Source organism: Micromonas commoda, chromosome 2 (assembly GCF_000090985.2).
Source record: "Micromonas commoda chromosome 2, complete sequence".
Lineage (NCBI taxonomy): Eukaryota > Viridiplantae > Chlorophyta > Mamiellophyceae > Mamiellales > Mamiellaceae > Micromonas > Micromonas commoda.
In genome coordinates, this window is record NC_013039.1 from 1,764,085 (window position 1) to 1,780,811 (window position 16,727).

Here is a 16,727-nt window from a genome sequence, read left to right on the forward strand (position 1 = left end):
TCGGGCCGAGCCGTTCTCCCTTCGCCGCCGCCCCCTGGCCGCCGCCGCGACGTCGTCACAGACTGAGCGCGTACGCCGCGACCTTCTCGCCCGTGTCCGCCACGAACGTGTCCCCGAAACCCCCCGGGTTGTCCAACGCTCCCGCCGCGCACACCCAGTTCACCTTGCGCCCGTGCCTGAAGAACCTCACCCTCGCCCCGCCGCCCCCGCCGCCGCCGACCCCCCCCGCACCGCCGCCGCCGCCGCACTCGCGCCAGTCCCACACCCCCACGTGCCGGTCGTTCCCGCCCGTGAGCACCAGCCGTCCCCCGCTCCAACCCGCGAAAGCCACCGAGTTGCACGACCCCGAGTGCCCCGCTTCGAAACGACCGCCGCCCCCGCCGAACGAACGACCGAGGAACACCGCCGCGCGTCTCTCCCTCCCTCCGCGGGACGCGAAAGGATCGCCCGGTTCGGAGCCCGACCCGCCCAACGTCCCGCCGGCTTCCCCCCCCGCCGCCGCGGACGACGACGACGACGACGACGATCTCCCCTTGGAGGTCCGGGACCCCGGTTTATTATTTCTCGACTTGCCCGCCCCCGACTTGCCCGCCGACAGGTCCAGGTCGATCAAAGCGCACGTCCCGTCGCCGCACGCCGCCGCGACGAGTCGCTTCACACCCGCGCAGTCGTCGCTCACCTCGAACCCGTTAGCGCACGCGATCGCGTGGACCATCGGAGGGTTACACATCGGCGGCGGCGAAGCGGCGGCGTCGTCGTCGTCGCCGCCGCCGACGGCACCGGACTCGGCGTCTGACGCGGACGCGAGCTCGCCGACGCGCCACGTGGCGACCGGCGTCGACCTCGACTGGTCCCACTTGCACACCGCGCAGTCCAGCCCGCCGGACACCACGTCGTGGGGCTTGTGGTCGCGAAACACGGCACCCGACGCGATGTTCTCGTGGCCGTTTTTCAGCGTCTTGACGAGCGCGCCGGCGACGGACGTCTCGTCGCCGATGTCGACGACGACGATCTCGCCGCCGTCGTCCGCGGCGCACATGCGCCGCCCCTTCCTGTCCACGCACACCGAGTTGACCTCGTCGTTGTTGAACGCGTAGAGGTGGACGCGACCCCGCGGGGCGGCGCCCGCGTCGGCATCCACGGTCCGCGTCCCTGCGAGGGACATCCCGGCCACCGCCGCCGCCGCGGAATCGGCCGAGCCCGCCGTCTCCGACGGCAGGTGCCGCACGTCCCACGCGGTGACCACGCGTCCGTGCGCGCAGAGGAGCACGTGCTCGCGGGTGGGATGCCACGTCACGGAGGCTACGGCGTCGTCGGCGTGAAAGCACCCGAGCCCCGCGCGAAGCGAGTGGGCGACGGCAGATGTGGACGACGTCGCGTCGCCGCCGGCGACTCGCAGGTCGACGACGCACGCGGCGGCCTCCTCGCCGCCGAGCGCGAGCGCGGTTCGCGAGCCGTGCGGGGAGAGCGCGCAGCACAGGATGCTGCCGGTGCCCTCCGGCGCGGACAGCGTCCTGACCCTCTCCATGGTGGCGCCTCTCGGAAGTGGCGAAAGGAAAGCGCGAACCGAGGCGCGACTCCAGTCGTGTTCATAAAAAACAGCGCCACCTCGGCGCGAACACAACACGCGACCGCGGCACACGCGTCGCCGCGACCCGCGACCGCGGGCCCGTCGCGACCTTCACGACCGCCCCGCCCCGCCCCGCCCCGTACCGTACCCGCGCGATGAGCGCGATGGTGCCGAAAGCCCCGTCCTCTCCCGAGCTCGCCGTGGGTCCGCTCCGAGGAAACGACGAGGCTCGGGAGGCCGCGCGGCGCCGCGACGGCGACGACGGCGACGGCGACGACGGCGAGCGAGGCTGGGAGCTCCAGCGGATCTCCTGGGCGCGCGCCATCGGCGTCTTCTGGGTCTACACCGCCTGGGTCATCCTCGACCTCGTCGCGCTGTGAGGACGACTGCCCCCCCTCCCCACTCCGCCTCTCTCTCGTCACCTCTCGCACCCTCCAAGGATAAAAAACCAAAAAAAACAAAAACCTTACGAGCGCCCGCGTCCGCGTGTGACCCTAACAAACGGGCCGTGGCTCTCACCGCGGTCGTCACCGACCACTGGATCGTCCCCACCGGCCAGGCGCTTCCGTTCGTGTCCCACGCGGGGCTCTGGAAGGTTTGCTTCACCGCCGCCGCGACGCAGGCTGACGGCCGAGATATAACCAACGTAGACACCTTCAACGACATAGACGACTGGTGGAGCGCGGTGTCGGAATCGTATCTCGACGTGCCGGACCGGCGTTTCGCGTTGCAGGTGGGGTGCACGCGAACCGTCGCCGAGTTGTACGCGCACGTGTGGGGCGAGGACAGGCTGGCGTGGCTCCAGATTTGCCGAGCCTTTGCCGTCTTATACCTGTGGTGCGGATTTCTCAAGGCGGCGACGGTGACTCGAAACTACGCCGAGGCGAGCGCGGGGCGTTGGCTCAGCAGCGCGCTCGCGGTTTTCCTCGCCGGCGCACAGCTGTGCTTCGGCGAGGCGGCGTGGTTCCTCTACCTCGCCATCGTGCAAAGGGCGATGACGGACGCCCCGGACTTTCTCGACCGAGGCACGTTTGAAAACTACGAGGGGTGGAGCTTTTGGGCTTTTTTCGCAGCCGTGCAGTTCACCGCGTTGTGCACGTCGATGTATCTCTTCGTCGAGGTGGCGACCGGGTGCGTGGCGGATCGAAAAAGACGGTTCGCGGCGTTCGACTGGCGCGGGGGACGCCGCGTGAGGACGTACCACCGCGCCAAGACGATTTGAGACGAACCAGGGACGGGGACGGGGACGGGGGCGGGGAAGGGGGAAAAGGGACGGAGCCGCGGAGGCGACGGGCGCAACCACCGCCGAGTGACGAAATCCGACTTCAACAGATGTTTCCAGCGAAGCACGAACATCTGGAAAAGATGCATGCCGACTGTGCATTTCGTCTCTCGGCTGTGGGACGCGCCGGTCGCCTCCGGGTCCGAGCGAGCGACGCGCGGGGACTCGATCGGGACGTGAGGTGAACATCTGACTCCGAAGGGATGCGCCAAGGGACGGAAATCGCGGTGAAGATGTGCGAGAAACCGTCGACGTTCACGCGGCACATCTTCACCCTGTGATATTTTCCGTCTCTCGGCGCATTCGAGCCGTTCACCTCACCTCCCGGCGAGCGCGAGGTGAAACTCCCTCAACATATCGACGCGACGCGCCGAGAGTCGGAAGCACCCGGGAAGACGTTTGTCGTCTCGGCGAACATCTTCTTTCGCGGCATTTCCGTCTCTCGGCGCGTCTTCGAGGGTCACCTCGCGTCCGGAAGAGCGACGCGGGACAGACGGGGGCACGAACGGGGCGCGAGGTGGAAGTGAGACCCGGTTTTTGATGCGCCAAGAGACGAAAGCCGCCGGGAAGATGTTTGTCGTTGGCGAACATCTTCGAACTACTCAAGCATCTTCGGTACTTTCGTCTCTTGGCGCATCTGCGCGCTTCACCTCGCGCGCCGGTCGTCGGTTCGTAGACGGCGAGAGGGGGCGCGCGCGCGCTCTCGCTCGATCGGGGTTTTCATCAAGACACATACACTGTTACAACAACAACTCGCAGGTTTTTCTTTCCTCTTTTTCTGTTACGCGTCCCCGGGACCGCGGCTCGTTACTATGTCGGTACCCTCCGCAGTCTACCCGTGCTAGCCCCGTCGTCCCCGTCTAGTGCCTGTACCGCCCGAAGTTCTCCTTCTGGCGGATCGTGTGCATCAGCCCGGGCCTACCCCTCTGGAAGCCGTCCTGGCCGAACTCGAAGTAGTCGCCCTCCGCGTTGCCGCTCCCGTAGTGGACAAAGCCGTACACGTTCAGCTCCATGACGAACGACGCAAAGGGCTGGGTGAAGAGCCCCAAGGTCTTGGGCAGCAGCTTGCGCAGCTCCTCGGGCTTCCACACGATGAACGTCTTGCCGTCTTTGCTCCAGGAAACTATGTGGTCCGTCCTCGGGTCGGATACGATCTCGTGCGTGCGGCTGTCGAGCGCGCGGGGGGGGGGTTTACGTGTCCAGGTCAGACGCGATATTTTGCCAGCTTGCGCGCATTTCGAGGGGGTCCCGCGAGTTCGTGCGCGATCAGATCTGGGGAGAAAGGGAGGGCGCGCACGTTAAAAAGGCCGGAACGGGCCTCAAGGTGGCGAATGCCTGAGCCGTGAAGGCTCTCTGCGCGCTCGCCATGGGTTTCGTGGTCTCGCCGTGTCAGTCGCGCGTGTCGGCCGCGGAGATCAGAGTGCCACTCTCGCACCAATTATTTGGTGGCAAGTGGAAAAAATTGGTTCCGATTCGGTGCCACATCAGCACACGTGCACACCACGTGCGCGACTGAAACTTCGCGCATCAACCGCGGGATCCGATCCGGAACTTTCAAATCTCGCCGTACGTGCTTTCAACGTTGCGCGTCGCTTTTCGCCAGTTGCGTATTCTTTCTCCTGGGAGCGCGTCTCAACCGTGGCTGCTAGATGCGCGCTTCGGCCCCCAGACCCGCGGGCGCGAGGGTTCGTGGGGCTTACCTCCTCCTCCGCCGCCGCCCCACGGCGCGATGGTGGACACCGGCATCCTCCGCGCGGGTTTCATCCTGGGCGTCTTCATGCTCCTCGACCTCAGCAAGTACTGGATCTCGCAGCTCTTCGGCACTCGGGCGGTGTGGGTGCTCCAGCAGGACGTGCGCGCGCTCCGGCACCACGTGAACAACTCGTCCGTCTCTCCGAGGTCCGCCGCGCACAGACACGCGCGCGAGCGGCTGCTCCGCGACAAGGAGCGGCAGCTCTTCGAGCTCACCACCCCGAGCACCAGGCGCGCGCTCTTCTACGGCCACTACCTCAGCGTCCTGAAGGGCATCTGCGGGTTCGTAATCTCGGTGACGTTCTGGGGCGAGCCCCTGTTCAGCGTGCAACGGACGAGCGTGTGGCCGCTCGGGCGGTGGCTCGCGGTGCCGCACGGGCACGAGTGGGAGGCTGGCTCCGTCGGAGTCGCGCCGTGGCTGGTGCTGAGCGCGGCGGCGTCCGTCGCCATCTGCGACGGCGTCGTCGGTCCGGCGATGCATCTCGCTCTTCAACGAGCGGGACGGTTGGATCTTGGGGCGCGATCGCCGCGAACCAGCGAGGGCGAGGGCGTCGCGGGCGCGGTGGGCGTCGGTAAGAAGAAGACCCGGTGACGCGTCTCTACCTCGTGCGATGCGACGAATCTCGACTGGCTAGTACATTCGCGACGACTTTCGTGACACCCGCTAAAAAATAGACTATCGTAAGAGTGTAGCGTCGTCGCCTCCTACTAGCTCGCTAGTGATTGGCCACCAGCTCCTCGAGCGCCGCGAACAGCTCCATCTCGCGCGTCTCCTCCTCCGCCTCCGCCGTGTCCCCGCCGCGCCCGGGCGGCTCCCCGCGCACCCGCGTCGTAACGGTCGTCGTAACGGTCGTCGTCGTCGTCGACCGAGTCCCCCCCGACGCCGCGCGAATGATTGCGAGCGACGATTGGCTCGTCGCGCGAAGCAGAGACTTGTCCCCGAGCGGCGTCCTCGCCGCCGCTCTCGCCGCCGCGTTCGACGCGTCACCGAGAGCCGACCGCGCGCGTCGATCCGCATCGCCTTCGTAACGGTCGTCGTAACGGTCCCCGACGAACGGCGGGAGCGACGCGAGCGCGGCGGCGACGCGCGACTCGTTCGGCGTCTTCGCTTCGTCGCGACGGTCATCGTAACGGTCGTCGTAACGGTTCTCCTTGTCGTCGTCCCCGTCCGCGCGGGTCAGCCCGTCGTACAGCCTGAACCCCGGCGTCGCTTCGCGTCCTCTCCGACCGTCCCCGCCGCCCGTTTGCTCCGCGTCGGACTCCGAGTCTGAGTACACCTCCGAGTTTTTATCCCGCGAAGATGGCGAATACCCGCGCGACGAACCCGATGACGCGTACTTTGTCGCGGCGCCCCTCACCGTCGCGAGCGGGGACCCGCCGCCGAGGGTGCGCATGCTGCCGATGCCCCCGCCGCTGGCGAGGGAGGCCATCGCGACGTGCGTCCCGCGCGGTGTCCGGAACCCGGTGGTCGGCGGCGGCGGCGAGATTTGTGAGATTTTTTCGTCTCGGCTGTCGCGTGGCGCTGTTTCTGAAAGCCGCCGAGGGGTGGCGGCGACGCCCCCGAAGATGAGCGGCGGCGCGCCGGTCGGTTCCGACGTCACGATCGCCCCGTGATCGAAAGGCCTGACCGGCGATGCCTCCGTCGCCTCCTCCGTCGCGGCACCGTCTCCGTTCGCCTCCCTCGACGACCACTCGGACGATCGACGATGACGATGGTGCTCGTCCCTCGTTGGAGACACGCGAGTCGAACCCATCTTGCGCCACGCCGTGCTCCACCCCGCCGCCTTTCGCGACCACGCGTTCGACGCGGAGCGTCTCACGCGCGTGCAAACCACCCACGCGAGCGTCCCGCGCGCTCGCATCCTGCCCAGGCACCCCGCGACGCCGCTTCCGTCGTTTTTCCCCGCCGGTGACGGGCGTTTCAAGCCGGCGTCCATCTCCCGGCGCGAGCGCGGCGCCGACCACCACGCGCGCCGTCGAGGCGCCCCACGCTCCCCGTCCCTCGCGGGGGACGGCGGTTCCGACGAACCCGCCGTCGCCATTCCCCGGCGGTCGGCGCGAATGGTAGGCGCGGGACGCGCGCGAAACGGAGGTGGTCAACGTATCTCTCGGAGTTGACGATGGTAAAATTCTGGCAGTTTGGCAGTCTAAGATTACACTTTTGTCAAAGCTGCTTTTGTCTACGGGATGACTCAGCTTTTTGTCGTATCGTAGAAGTTTTTTGGCGGTTTGGTCGGACTGTGACTCCTGGATTGTGTCTTCGTGCCAGAGTTCCCCCTCGCGACGACGCGCGTCCAGCCCCGGACGCCCCGCCCCAGCGACGATCGAGCGCCGGGGGATGCCGATCTCACGGTCCCGCGCGTTGATCGCGTTTCGCGGCGTGTGCTGCTCGCGCACGCCCGGGGCGCTCGCCTACACCTTGTGTATTTGTGTATTTGTGTATTTGCTAATTTCAATTCTTCGTTTTGCCATTTTGCCTGTTTTCCTGACGGAGTCACAACGCGCGCGCATCATAAATCTTAAGGGCGAAGTTTCGAGGTCGTTTCAAAATTGCCGTTTTCCCTTTTGCCTCTTTTCCGGAGTCACTTCGCGCGCGCGCATCTTGCTTGGGGCGCGACGGGGCCGGTCGGTCAAACCGCACGGAATCGGCTGAAAATCGGTCCGCGCAGAGAAGGCACGGTCTCGAACGGCCTCCTCGAATCTCAGCGTCTAACTCGCACGGACGGCTACGATCCGGCGTCGATCTGTTCGGTCGCGCGTCGCGGGGGCATATCGCAACCCTAAAATGAAAATCTGGCTCCTTTTTTTCATGTAGTACTTTCATATAGGTGAAAATCATGTGATCTCGGTCCTCAGACGTAAAAACTTTATTTGGATGGGAGCACGCGATACGCAGCTGACAAAGAGGAAAGGCCGAGAGCATACAAGAGCAAAATTTGCGCTCATCTTTCTCGTCCTGATCGTCTCTGTTTTCCAGTCACATCCATTCACAAATGTAGGGACATGCTCGAAGCCACTTTACGGCGCAAATGTTGCTGTTCTTTTGTATGGACAAGCGCGCACCTTGAATCGCACGCATTGTAGCATATCTGAACACATCCTCGCCCCACTCCTTAACGCCAGTCACAAGGTTCACGTCTTCGTAGTCGGCGAGTTGGACGGCGATAGCTGGCAATACGAAGCTTACCTGGATCAAATATCGAAACGAGGGATCAGATATCACATCGAGATGCAAGAAGTGCATCTGGGCGCAACACAGTGCGCGAGAGCCCTGGATGAAAAGTATGAAAAACGCATGCAACGATTAGTCAAAGAAGGGAACTCGTATGCCGCAGAATATTTGACACATCTGAAGTACCGAGAGTCTGTCAACTCTCTTCGCAAAAAGTGCGAGAAGAGCGAGGGAGTGGCATTTGACGTGGTCATTCTTGCTCGACCAGACGTCGTGTACACAAGTTCATTGCAGTCACTGTGTATATTTGACAAAGATGTTGTTCATGTTCCTCCTTGGCAATCGTATGGTGGGATCAATGACAGATTCCTCATTTCAAGGAGCGGCCCAGCGCTTGATCACTACTTGGGTCTTCACACGGCCCTGTGTGCTGAAGGATTTGTCGCGAAACTTCCTCGTCGATGGAAGGGAATGAATTCAGAGCGGATATACTCTTGGTGGCTACGCCAGGGTGGATTCCGGATCAAGACGTGGCTGTTGAAAGAATTTGTTTTCTACCGAATGCGCAGGGGCGCGACTCTTTCGGAAAGTCCAGACGCTGATTTTGGGCAACATAAGGGTGCGACCATTTTCAATCAGAAATATAATCCATCCGCAGTGCAATGGTCAAGCGTGATGAATAGACTTTCACAGTGCCCCCCATTGCAGAAACATTAGATGATTTTTGTCCAATTGAAGCACCATGGCGCGGTCTCCTTCCGATAGTTTTGGTCGCCGACGGGTTTTGGAGCTGTACGCCCCGATCGTTCGTCCCGGCAAGGGGTACCCCGACACGATAAAGCTGAAGGTGCTCACCACGCCGGCCCCCGAGTGTTACACCACCGAGCAAGAAACGATCCCGCTCGACGAGATCGAAAAGGGCCAACGCGCCATGCGATCGTCGAACTCAACAGCATTTGGTTCGTCGACGGCAAGTTCGGCGTCTCACTCCGCCTCCAGCAGGTGATGGTCGAGCCGAGACGGACGCGGCCGCGGCGGCTAGCCTCGCGCCCACCTCGCCGCCTCCACCCCCCGTCCCGCCGCCGCCGCCGCCGCCGTCCCCTCCCCCAAAGCTCGTCGTCGACGACGACGACGCGGCACACGCGCCGCGTGATGTCCTCTGCGCACTACTGCTCGCGTGCGTGTCACTTCTCTTGTTCTAGCTAGCTAGCTTGCGGCAGTGAAGTGGAGATACGAATGATGCGAAGGTACAAAAGGTAATAAGCCGACGAGGCGCTGGGATTCTGGTGTCAGCGAGACTGTGACACGAACACCGCAAGCGGTAAAAGTCTCGGCTGAGATGACGCGGGCGGTGAACGCCTTCACGGCGCGATGATTTGTTTGATTTGTTTGATTGATTGTTTGTTTGTTTGTTTGATGTTTGGTTGTGCGCGACGATAATAATAACAGTGCCGGTTGGCTACCCGCGCGTCTACGTCTCCGGAGTCTACTCAAGCCTACTCAAGCCTTCCCCATGAGCCGCGCGAAGAACCCGCCGCCCGACCCCTTGGGCTTCGCGCCCTCCCTGTTGCTCCCCTCCCTGAGCTCCACCGCGAGCTCCTTGAGCGCCGCCAGGCCAGCCTCCGGGGTTTTCGCCTCTCCGAGCGCCTTGACCAGCGCGGATCCGACGATGACGCCGTCGGCTCCCCACTTGACAACCTCGGCCGCCTGCTCCCTCTTGGAGATGCCGAAGCCGACGGCGACGGGCTTGTCGGTGACGGACTTGAGGGACTTGACGAGTCCCTCGACGCGGGACTCGACCCCGGACCTTACCCCGGTGACGCCCGTGACCGAGACGAGGTAGATGAACCCGTTGGACTTTTCGGCAATCTTAGCCATGCGATCCGTCGGGGTGGTCGGGGTGGACAGGAGGACGAGGTCGAGGCCGTTGGCCTTGCACACCGCGCTGAGCTCCCCGGTCTCCTCGAGGGGAATGTCGGGCACGAGCAGGCCCTTCGCGCCCGCCGCGGCGATCTTCTTGACGAAGGGCTCGAAACCTCGCTGGTAGATTGGGTTGTAGTAGGTGAAGAGGACGATGGGGGCGGAGATGTCGGGGGTGACGCGCGCGACGAGGTCGATGACCTGGTCGAGGGTGGTGCCCGCTTCGAGCGCGCGGGTCGCGGCGGCCTGAGGACGTAGGGCGCGAACGCGGACGGGGGCGCGGGTCGGGTCAGCCGGGATGGGAAAAAGAGCGGCGGTTGGAGACGCCGAGTTGGTTTTCGGATAGGGTGAGGGTGATCGGGCGTGGCCGGCCCCGGAACGGGGTACATCGAGGGCTTTCGCGCGCACCTGGATGGTGGGACCGTCGGCGAGGGGATCAGAGTAAGGCACGCCGAGCTCGATGACGTCGCTGCCGACCTCGTCGAGGATGCGGACCGCCTTCTCGGTGGTGTCGATGCCACCGTCGCCGGCGCAGATGAACGGGATGAACGCGCACTGCCCGCGCCTCTTGAGCTCCTCGAAGGTCTTGGGGATGGACAGCGTCTTGGTCTTCACCGCCATGGCGCGGGTCACGACGGACTTACGGCCGACGGCGGAGGATCGCGCGCCTCGCGCTGGGGTCACCTTGGCGCCGGCGAAGGCCGAGGCGTTGAGCGCGTGCGCGGTCGTCATCTTCGTGAATCGCTCCGGTCGCGACGATCGGGCGGGGCGCGGCGCGTGCGAGCTCCGGCCGGGTGGAACTGGCGGATCTGCGGTGGGATCCGGCGGCTCGAGCGGGAGACGAGACGCGAGCGCGATACGCTGACGCTCGGGAAGCGGCGGCGCGTTGCGTTGTGGAGGTGGTCACGCGCTCGTCGCGCCAAACCCTGAACCCTCCAACCTGGCTGGCCAATCAGAGCACACGGCATCCAGATCCTCGGCAGCTCGGCGCGGGTGTCGGAGCTCTCCCCGTCCTCTTCTCCATCAGTTGGCGCGCGCGCCGATGCTCCTGCGCGTGGCCGCGTCGCTCGCCATGTCGCTTCCCGTCGCGGCTCCCATCGCGGGCTACCTCACGTGGAAGCTCTCCTCGAAGCGCCCGGGACGACCGGCGTCCAAGCGCGGCGTTCCCGCGTCTCCCGGCGCGTCGTCGTCGTCGTCGTCGCGACTTCGCTCGCGCGGATCGCAGGCTGGCGCCCCCGTCGCGACGATCGCCACCACCGGCACCGACGCCGTCTCTCCGACGACCGCATCGCGCGGCTCGCAGGTCAAGGCCGCCGCGGTCGACGCCGGCGTCGCCACGCGTCGCGTCGTCGCCTCGGCGACGGGATCCCAGACATCGCGCGCCGTCGAGGCGTCGTCGACGCGCGCGCCCATCCTCGGTCACGTCCCGGGTTTCGCCGCGCGCGTCGCCGAGTGCAACGAGATCACCGAGGCGGACCTTGAGGCGTACGTGCCCCTCATCGTCGCGGGCAAAGCCGTCGGTTTGATGCAGCCGTCGTTCGCGGACGAGCTCGTGCGACACGGCGACGGGGTCTTCGCGCGCGTCGGGACGCGGGAGAAGGATGGGGAGGAGAAGGATGGGGATGGGGATGGGGAGTCGCCGGCGCGCGGCGGAGCCTCGCCCTCGCCCTCCTCCTCGTCGTCGTCGTCGTGGCCGTCTTCTTCGTCGTCGTCTTCCGCCGTGGTCATGGACCCCGACGCCGCGCAGACCGTCGAGCAGCGCACCGCCGCCGCCGCGAACGTCATGGCCGCGCTCAGAGACGCGGGAGTGATCACCGGTTGGCGCGACGAACTCTTCCCCGTGAACGAATCGTACGGCGAACCCCCGGTGATGCTCGTGGAACGAGCCGCGGCGTCGTTGCTCGGAATCCGCGCGTACGGGGTTCACGTCAACGGGTACACGACGGCACCCGACGGCACCCTCCGGCTGTGGGTCGCCAGACGGTCGATGACCAAGCCCACGTGGCCGGGGAAGCTCGACCACCTCGTCGCCGGCGGGCTCCCCCACGGCGTCGCGCCCGGCGAGTGCGTGGTGAAGGAGTGCGGGGAAGAGGCGTCTGTACCGGTGGAACTGGCGAAGACGGCGACGCCCGTGGGGGTCATCACGTACAACGCCAACTACCTCGGGTGCTGCAAGCGCGACGTGCTGTTCTGTTACGACCTGGAGCTGCCGGCGGATTTTGACCCCGTCGCCGCGGATGGCGAAGTGGAATCGTTTGAGCTGTTCGACATTCCGCGGCTGATGGACACTGTGTCGAGCACGGACGAGTTCAAGACGAACTGCGCGGTGGTGATCATCGATTTCCTGGTGCGACACGGGTACCTGTCGCCGGAGGAGCCGGGGTACGCGGCGCTGGTCAAGTCGCTGCGGCAGTGAAGGGAGTAGCGCTAGCGAGGAGTCGACTGCTGTGCTCATAAAAGTGTGCTGTGTGTGCCATTTTTCCAATCACCTTTTTCCCATCGCCCGACGCACTCGACCGTCCCCCACTGCGGCATGCGCGCGCTGTCGGGTGTCGGGGCTTCGTCGTCGGGGCTTCGCCCCCGCGCCGTCGCGCCTCGCCGCTCGCGATCCTTCCTCGCCGCGGCGGCTTCCGACGGCGTGGACGACGCCCGCGCGTCCGCCGCCGCCGCTAGGCTCGCGCGGTTCATCCCGTCCACCCTCGACGCCTCGTGGCTCGTGCGACGCGAGCCGAGGATCGCGACGGAGGATGCCGAGGACGTCGTCCGCAGGCTCGTCGCGGTGAGAGCGGAGACGTCGCTGGCGGGCGTCGAGCTCGATGCGCTTTTGGGGGTCTGGCCGGAGTGCCTCCTCGTCGACGACGCCGGTGCGCCCCACCGCCTCTTCTTCCACGCGCCACCCCGCTTCTCCCACACATCGTCAGCTCGAAAGTGCCGACCTCATCATCACGCCCCCTCCCGTCCCTCTTCTCCCCTCGCGCAGCCGCGTCTTTGCGCGCGCGCATCGCCGCGCTCGAGGCCGCCTTCCCCGGCGCCGACGTCCGATCGCTCGTCGTGTCGCAGCCCGAGGTGCTCACGCACGACGTCGCGCGCGTCCGACTCGTCGCCGACGCCGTCCGCGCCGCGGGAAAGGCCATCCCAAGGTGGATCGACGCCAACCCGTCGCTCGTTCTCAAGCTCATGCAGAGCGACGCGGCTTTCTATTACGTCCTGGACATGCCAGCCGAGGTGACGCGTCAGTCCGGCGGAGGAAGCCGGGGGAAAGGGCGAGGCGGGGGCGACGGGTGGGACGACGACGAGCCGGTGTGGACCAAGGTCGGGGTCTTCCCCTCCCGCCCGAAGCGATGACGTTAACGACGGTGGACGTGTCACAACTATTTTGACGAACGAACGTGTCACGCGTCACTTTCTCCCGCGGAGCATCCTCGCCGCGCGCTTGCTCACCAGCAGCTCCTCCTCGAGCTCCTTTATCCGCGCGTCCCTGTCCTCAACCATCCTCCGCAGCGACTCGACGACTTCACCCACCGTCATCTCGTCCAATTCCGCCAGTTCCGCCAAATTCGCCAAATTCGCCAAATCCAAATCCAAATCCCCGGAGACGGCGACGGAGCCGGGCTCGACGTCCCGCCCCAGCGTCGCCTCGCTCGCGTCCCCGTTCAACAACTCGTCGTACCCGTCCCCGAGCGCGCACACCCCGCCCACCACCACCACGCACGGCGACAGTTTCTCCGATTTCGGGATCGACGCTCGAATCGAATCCAGCGTCCCGCGCCAGATGGCTTCGTTTGCGCCGCACGCGTCGCGAACGAGCGCGACGGGGGTACTACCGTCCTTCCCCGCGCCGTGCGCCAACCCTTCGCACAACGCGTCCATGCTCTTGCCCGCCATGAGGAACACGCACGTGTCGACGCCTTTAAACGCGGGGAAATCGATCGAAGACGGGTCGTGCGCCGAGCACACGAGAAAGTGTTTTCCAATTTCGACGTCGGTGAGGGGGAACCCCGCGCGCAAGGGCGCGGCGAGCGCGGAGGAGATTCCCGGCACGAGCTCGTACGAGAATCCGTTGGCGCGCAGGGCGTTCATCTCGCTCCTCGCGCGGGAGAACACGGACGGGCATCCGCCCTTCAGCCTCGCGACGATCTTGCCCTTCGCGCAGAGGGAGACGAGGAGGTTGTCGATGTCTGGTTGTGTCCACGAGCGCGCGTCGCCGCCGCGCTTGCCCACGTGCACGCGCTCCGCGCTCGGCGGGGCCTCGTCCAGCAGGGCGGCGTCGGACGCGCCGAGGTCGTCGTGGACGACGACGTCGCACGCGCGGAGCAGGCGGAGGGCGCGGACGGTGACGTGGTCGATGCCCCCGGGGCCAGCGCCGATGAGGAACACCTTGCCCTTCTTCTTCTCGGTCGATCGTCCACCCGCGGCGCGCGTCTCCGCCGAGGCGCGCGCGGGTTCGATGACGCGCGCGCGGGTTCGACGGCGAAGGCACGACGCGCGGCGCGGAGCCGCCACGGACGCGGCGAGGGCGCTCATGTCGCGCGTCGCCTCCTGTCGCGACGCGCAAAGTTTTCCCGATTGTTAAGTCGCCTCCCCCGGCTGTCGTCGGTTGCCGTGAAACGACGCCGCCGGGTCTCACGGCACAGACGCGACGCGCGAGGGGACCGGGCGACGATGTCCGCCGCTCGCCCGCTGCTCGCCTTCGCGCCGGTCGCCGCCGACCGCATGTCACGCGGTCGGGGCGGTCGGGGTGGTCGGGGAGGGAGGGGCGGTCGGGGCGGAGAGAGGAAGGGGCGAGGAAGCGGCGGCGGCGGTCGAGGCGGTCGGGGCGGCCACATGAAGCGCTCGGGCAAGCGCCCCCTCCCGCCGCACGTGCTCGAGGCGGTGGAGGCGAAAGCCGCGGCGCGAAGGCTCGACGAGCGCGCGTTCTTCTGGGCGGAGGTTCTCGCCGCGGAGGCGGGCGTGGGAGGCGCGCGGTCCCACGGTCGATGCCTCCCCGACACCCTCGAGGATGTCTTCCCCGAACTCCTCCATCGTCCCCGCGACGAGCACGGACCGGCGGGCGACGACGGAGGACTACGCACGATGAAAAGACTCGCGGAGGCGTACGACGACGTCCCGGTGACCGTCGACGACCCGCTCGCGGCGACCGGGTCGGCAGACCCGGTGACGCCGCTCCCGGCCGGACCCGAGGGCGTCGCCGCCCTCGACGCGTCGCTGCGAAAAGTCGCGTCAAACGTCGCGATGGACGAGCTCGCGAGGAACGTGAGGGAACGGTGCCGGTTCATGTCCCTCACGCCGGTTCAGAGGCACACCGTCCCGCTGGCGCTCGCGGGCAGGGACGTCATCGCGAGCGCGGCGACCGGCAGCGGTAAGACGGCGGCGTATCTGATACCGGCGCTCGCCGAGATGCTCGCAAACGAAAAAGACGACACAGCTGTGTACGAGGACGCGGGGAACGAGGACGAGGACGAGGCTGGGCAGGACGAGGCTGGGGAGGCGGAGGCGGAGGCGATCAGGGATGCGTCTTCGTCCGCGGGTGGGTACGGCCGGCGTCGTAAGGGCGGGGCGGCGACGCCCGAGCTCGACGATCTCGGCGACCTCGGTGACATCTTCGATGACATCGACGACATCTTCGACGACGGGGCTGAGGCGGGGGGATTCGCGTCCGACGGCGACGGTTATAACGGCTCCCTCGAGGACCGACTTCACGCGCTGAACCCCCCGGGCAAGTCCACCCCGGCTCGGCCGCGGTGCGTGGTTCTCGTCCCCACCCGCGAGCTCGCGCACCAGGTGACGCTGCAAGCCAAACGCCTGTGCTTTAAAACGGGGTTGAAAGTCGCGACGCTGCACGGCGGGCAGTCGGTGAAGCCGCAGCTGGAGCAGCTCGCGCAGGGACCGGACGTGGTGGTCGCCACCCCCGGGCGGTTGCTCACGTGCGCCAAGGACGAGCCGTACCTGGACATGTCGAACGTGCGAACGCTGGTGGTGGACGAGGCGGACCAGATGCTGGACATGGGCTTCGAGCCGCAGGTTCGGGAGATTTTAATCGGCGGGTGCGGAACGCCGCCGCCGAGGTCACCGGTTCGATCCCGACCGGTGACTCGTTCAAAAGAAAACTCTGCTCCCGGGAGGCAGAGTCTGCTGTTCAGCGCGACGTTCCCGCCGAACGTCCAGGCGCTCGCCGCGCGGTTGGTCATGTCGCCCGGACTCGGTTCCGGATTGTACGGAAACGTCGTCTCCGATTCCTCGCACTCGCCGACGCCCGCCAAGGTGGCGGTGGGCAAGATCGGCGGCGCCGCCGCCGCCAACATCACCCAGCACCTTCTCCTCGCCGATCACCTTCGGGAGCGGAAGATGGAGCTGCTCGTCGCGGTGCTCAGGTCGCGTCCGCTCGAGCGGCGGACTCTGGTCTTCGTCGCCGCCAAGGCGGACGCCAAGTGGGTTCGCGCCAAACTGCAAGAGGCAGCCGAGGCTGACGAGCGCGCGGGTCGTGCGTTACGAGCGTTACGAGCGCAGTCGGAGTCGGTGAACCCGGGGGGGGACTCGAACGACTCCGCGGTTGCAGAGAGTTCGGCTATTCCGGATCCGACGCTCTTCTCCGCGGACGAGCTCCACGGCGACTGCTCGCAAGGCGCGAGGACCAGGGCTCTGGACGCTTTTGCCACCGGCGCCGTCCGCGTTCTCGTCGCCACCGACGTCGCGTCCCGCGGCCTGGACCTTCCCGACGTCACGCACGTCGTCAACTTTGACTTGCCGACCGATTCGCGCGATTTCGACGCGTACGTGCACCGCATAGGCCGCACGGCGAGGGCGGGGAAAGGCGGAACTTCGACGAGTTTTTACGTCCCTGGCTTCGGGGGTAACGGCAACGGCCCGATTTGGCGCGCGATGATGGAGACGATGACGGAGACGGGGCAGGCGATTCCGGAGTGGTTCGCGGCGTCGCCGGACGCGAACGGTCCGCCGCCGGGCGGGCGGGGGTACATGCGCGTCGGACGCGGGCGCGGGACGGGCCGGAGGGGAAGGGGGGGGAGACGATA

General features: G+C 66.3%; 11 protein-coding genes across 11 annotated transcripts; 6 read left to right on the forward strand and 5 right to left on the reverse strand.

Annotated features, from left to right (window-relative positions):
• Positions 1-55: 55 nt before the first annotated feature.
• On the reverse strand, positions 56-1,528 carry MICPUN_55697 (predicted protein; the record flags this gene model as incomplete). Its single annotated transcript, XM_002500252.1, has 1 exon — positions 56-1,528. One exon carries the CDS (start codon positions 1,526-1,528, stop codon positions 56-58), a length of 1,473 nt encoding a protein of 490 aa, XP_002500298.1.
• A 197-nt stretch (positions 1,529-1,725) lies between these two features.
• Positions 1,726-2,792, forward strand: MICPUN_55696 (predicted protein; the record flags this gene model as incomplete). Its single annotated transcript, XM_002499757.1, has 2 exons — positions 1,726-1,938; positions 2,010-2,792. 2 exons carry the CDS (start codon positions 1,726-1,728, stop codon positions 2,790-2,792), a joined length of 996 nt encoding a protein of 331 aa, XP_002499803.1.
• A 777-nt stretch (positions 2,793-3,569) lies between these two features.
• On the reverse strand, positions 3,570-4,264 carry MICPUN_55695 (heat shock transcription factor). Its single transcript, XM_002500253.1, has 2 exons — positions 4,150-4,264; positions 3,570-4,019 (listed from the first exon to the last, which is right to left on the reverse strand). The coding sequence occupies exons 1-2, from the start codon at positions 4,218-4,220 to the stop codon at positions 3,713-3,715; spliced, it is 378 nt and encodes a 125-aa protein (XP_002500299.1). The 5' UTR covers positions 4,221-4,264; the 3' UTR covers positions 3,570-3,712.
• A 317-nt stretch (positions 4,265-4,581) lies between these two features.
• On the forward strand, positions 4,582-5,196 carry MICPUN_98668 (predicted protein; the record flags this gene model as incomplete). Its single annotated transcript, XM_002499758.1, has 1 exon — positions 4,582-5,196. One exon carries the CDS (start codon positions 4,582-4,584, stop codon positions 5,194-5,196), a length of 615 nt encoding a protein of 204 aa, XP_002499804.1.
• Positions 5,197-5,271: 75 nt separating this feature from the next.
• Positions 5,272-6,683, reverse strand: MICPUN_107654 (predicted protein). Its single transcript, XM_002500254.1, has one exon. It carries the CDS (start codon positions 6,539-6,541, stop codon positions 5,321-5,323), a length of 1,221 nt encoding a protein of 406 aa, XP_002500300.1. The 5' UTR covers positions 6,542-6,683; the 3' UTR covers positions 5,272-5,320.
• Positions 6,684-7,216: 533 nt separating this feature from the next.
• Positions 7,217-9,214, forward strand: MICPUN_107653 (predicted protein). Its single transcript, XM_002499759.1, has one exon. It carries the CDS (start codon positions 8,519-8,521, stop codon positions 8,780-8,782), a length of 264 nt encoding a protein of 87 aa, XP_002499805.1. The 5' UTR covers positions 7,217-8,518; the 3' UTR covers positions 8,783-9,214.
• Positions 9,215-9,276: 62 nt separating this feature from the next.
• MICPUN_79000 (predicted protein) lies at positions 9,277-10,317 on the reverse strand (the record flags this gene model as incomplete). The annotated part of the gene is made up of 2 exons (XM_002500255.1): positions 9,277-9,942; positions 10,105-10,317. The coding sequence occupies 2 exons, from the start codon at positions 10,315-10,317 to the stop codon at positions 9,277-9,279; spliced, it is 879 nt and encodes a 292-aa protein (XP_002500301.1).
• A 796-nt stretch (positions 10,318-11,113) lies between these two features.
• MICPUN_113989 (thiamine pyrophosphokinase) lies at positions 11,114-12,112 on the forward strand (the record flags this gene model as incomplete). Its single annotated transcript, XM_002499760.1, has 2 exons — positions 11,114-11,275; positions 11,423-12,112. Coding segments are annotated over 2 exons (852 nt in total), but the record flags the coding sequence as incomplete, so codon positions are not given.
• Positions 12,113-12,229: 117 nt separating this feature from the next.
• MICPUN_55689 (4-diphosphocytidyl-2c-methyl-d-erythritol synthase) lies at positions 12,230-13,078 on the forward strand (the record flags this gene model as incomplete). Its single annotated transcript, XM_002499761.1, has 2 exons — positions 12,230-12,537; positions 12,618-13,078. 2 exons carry the CDS (start codon positions 12,230-12,232, stop codon positions 13,039-13,041), a joined length of 732 nt encoding a protein of 243 aa, XP_002499807.1. The 3' UTR covers positions 13,042-13,078.
• A 296-nt stretch (positions 13,079-13,374) lies between these two features.
• Positions 13,375-14,079, reverse strand: MICPUN_72207 (predicted protein; the record flags this gene model as incomplete). Its single annotated transcript, XM_002500256.1, has 1 exon — positions 13,375-14,079. A coding segment is annotated over one exon (705 nt), but the record flags the coding sequence as incomplete, so codon positions are not given.
• A 900-nt stretch (positions 14,080-14,979) lies between these two features.
• MICPUN_75618 (predicted protein) lies at positions 14,980-16,524 on the forward strand (the record flags this gene model as incomplete). The annotated part of the gene is made up of 5 exons (XM_002499762.1): positions 14,980-15,123; positions 15,418-15,761; positions 15,819-15,918; positions 15,973-16,128; positions 16,255-16,524. Coding segments are annotated over 5 exons (1,014 nt in total), but the record flags the coding sequence as incomplete, so codon positions are not given.
• Positions 16,525-16,727: the final 203 nt, after the last annotated feature.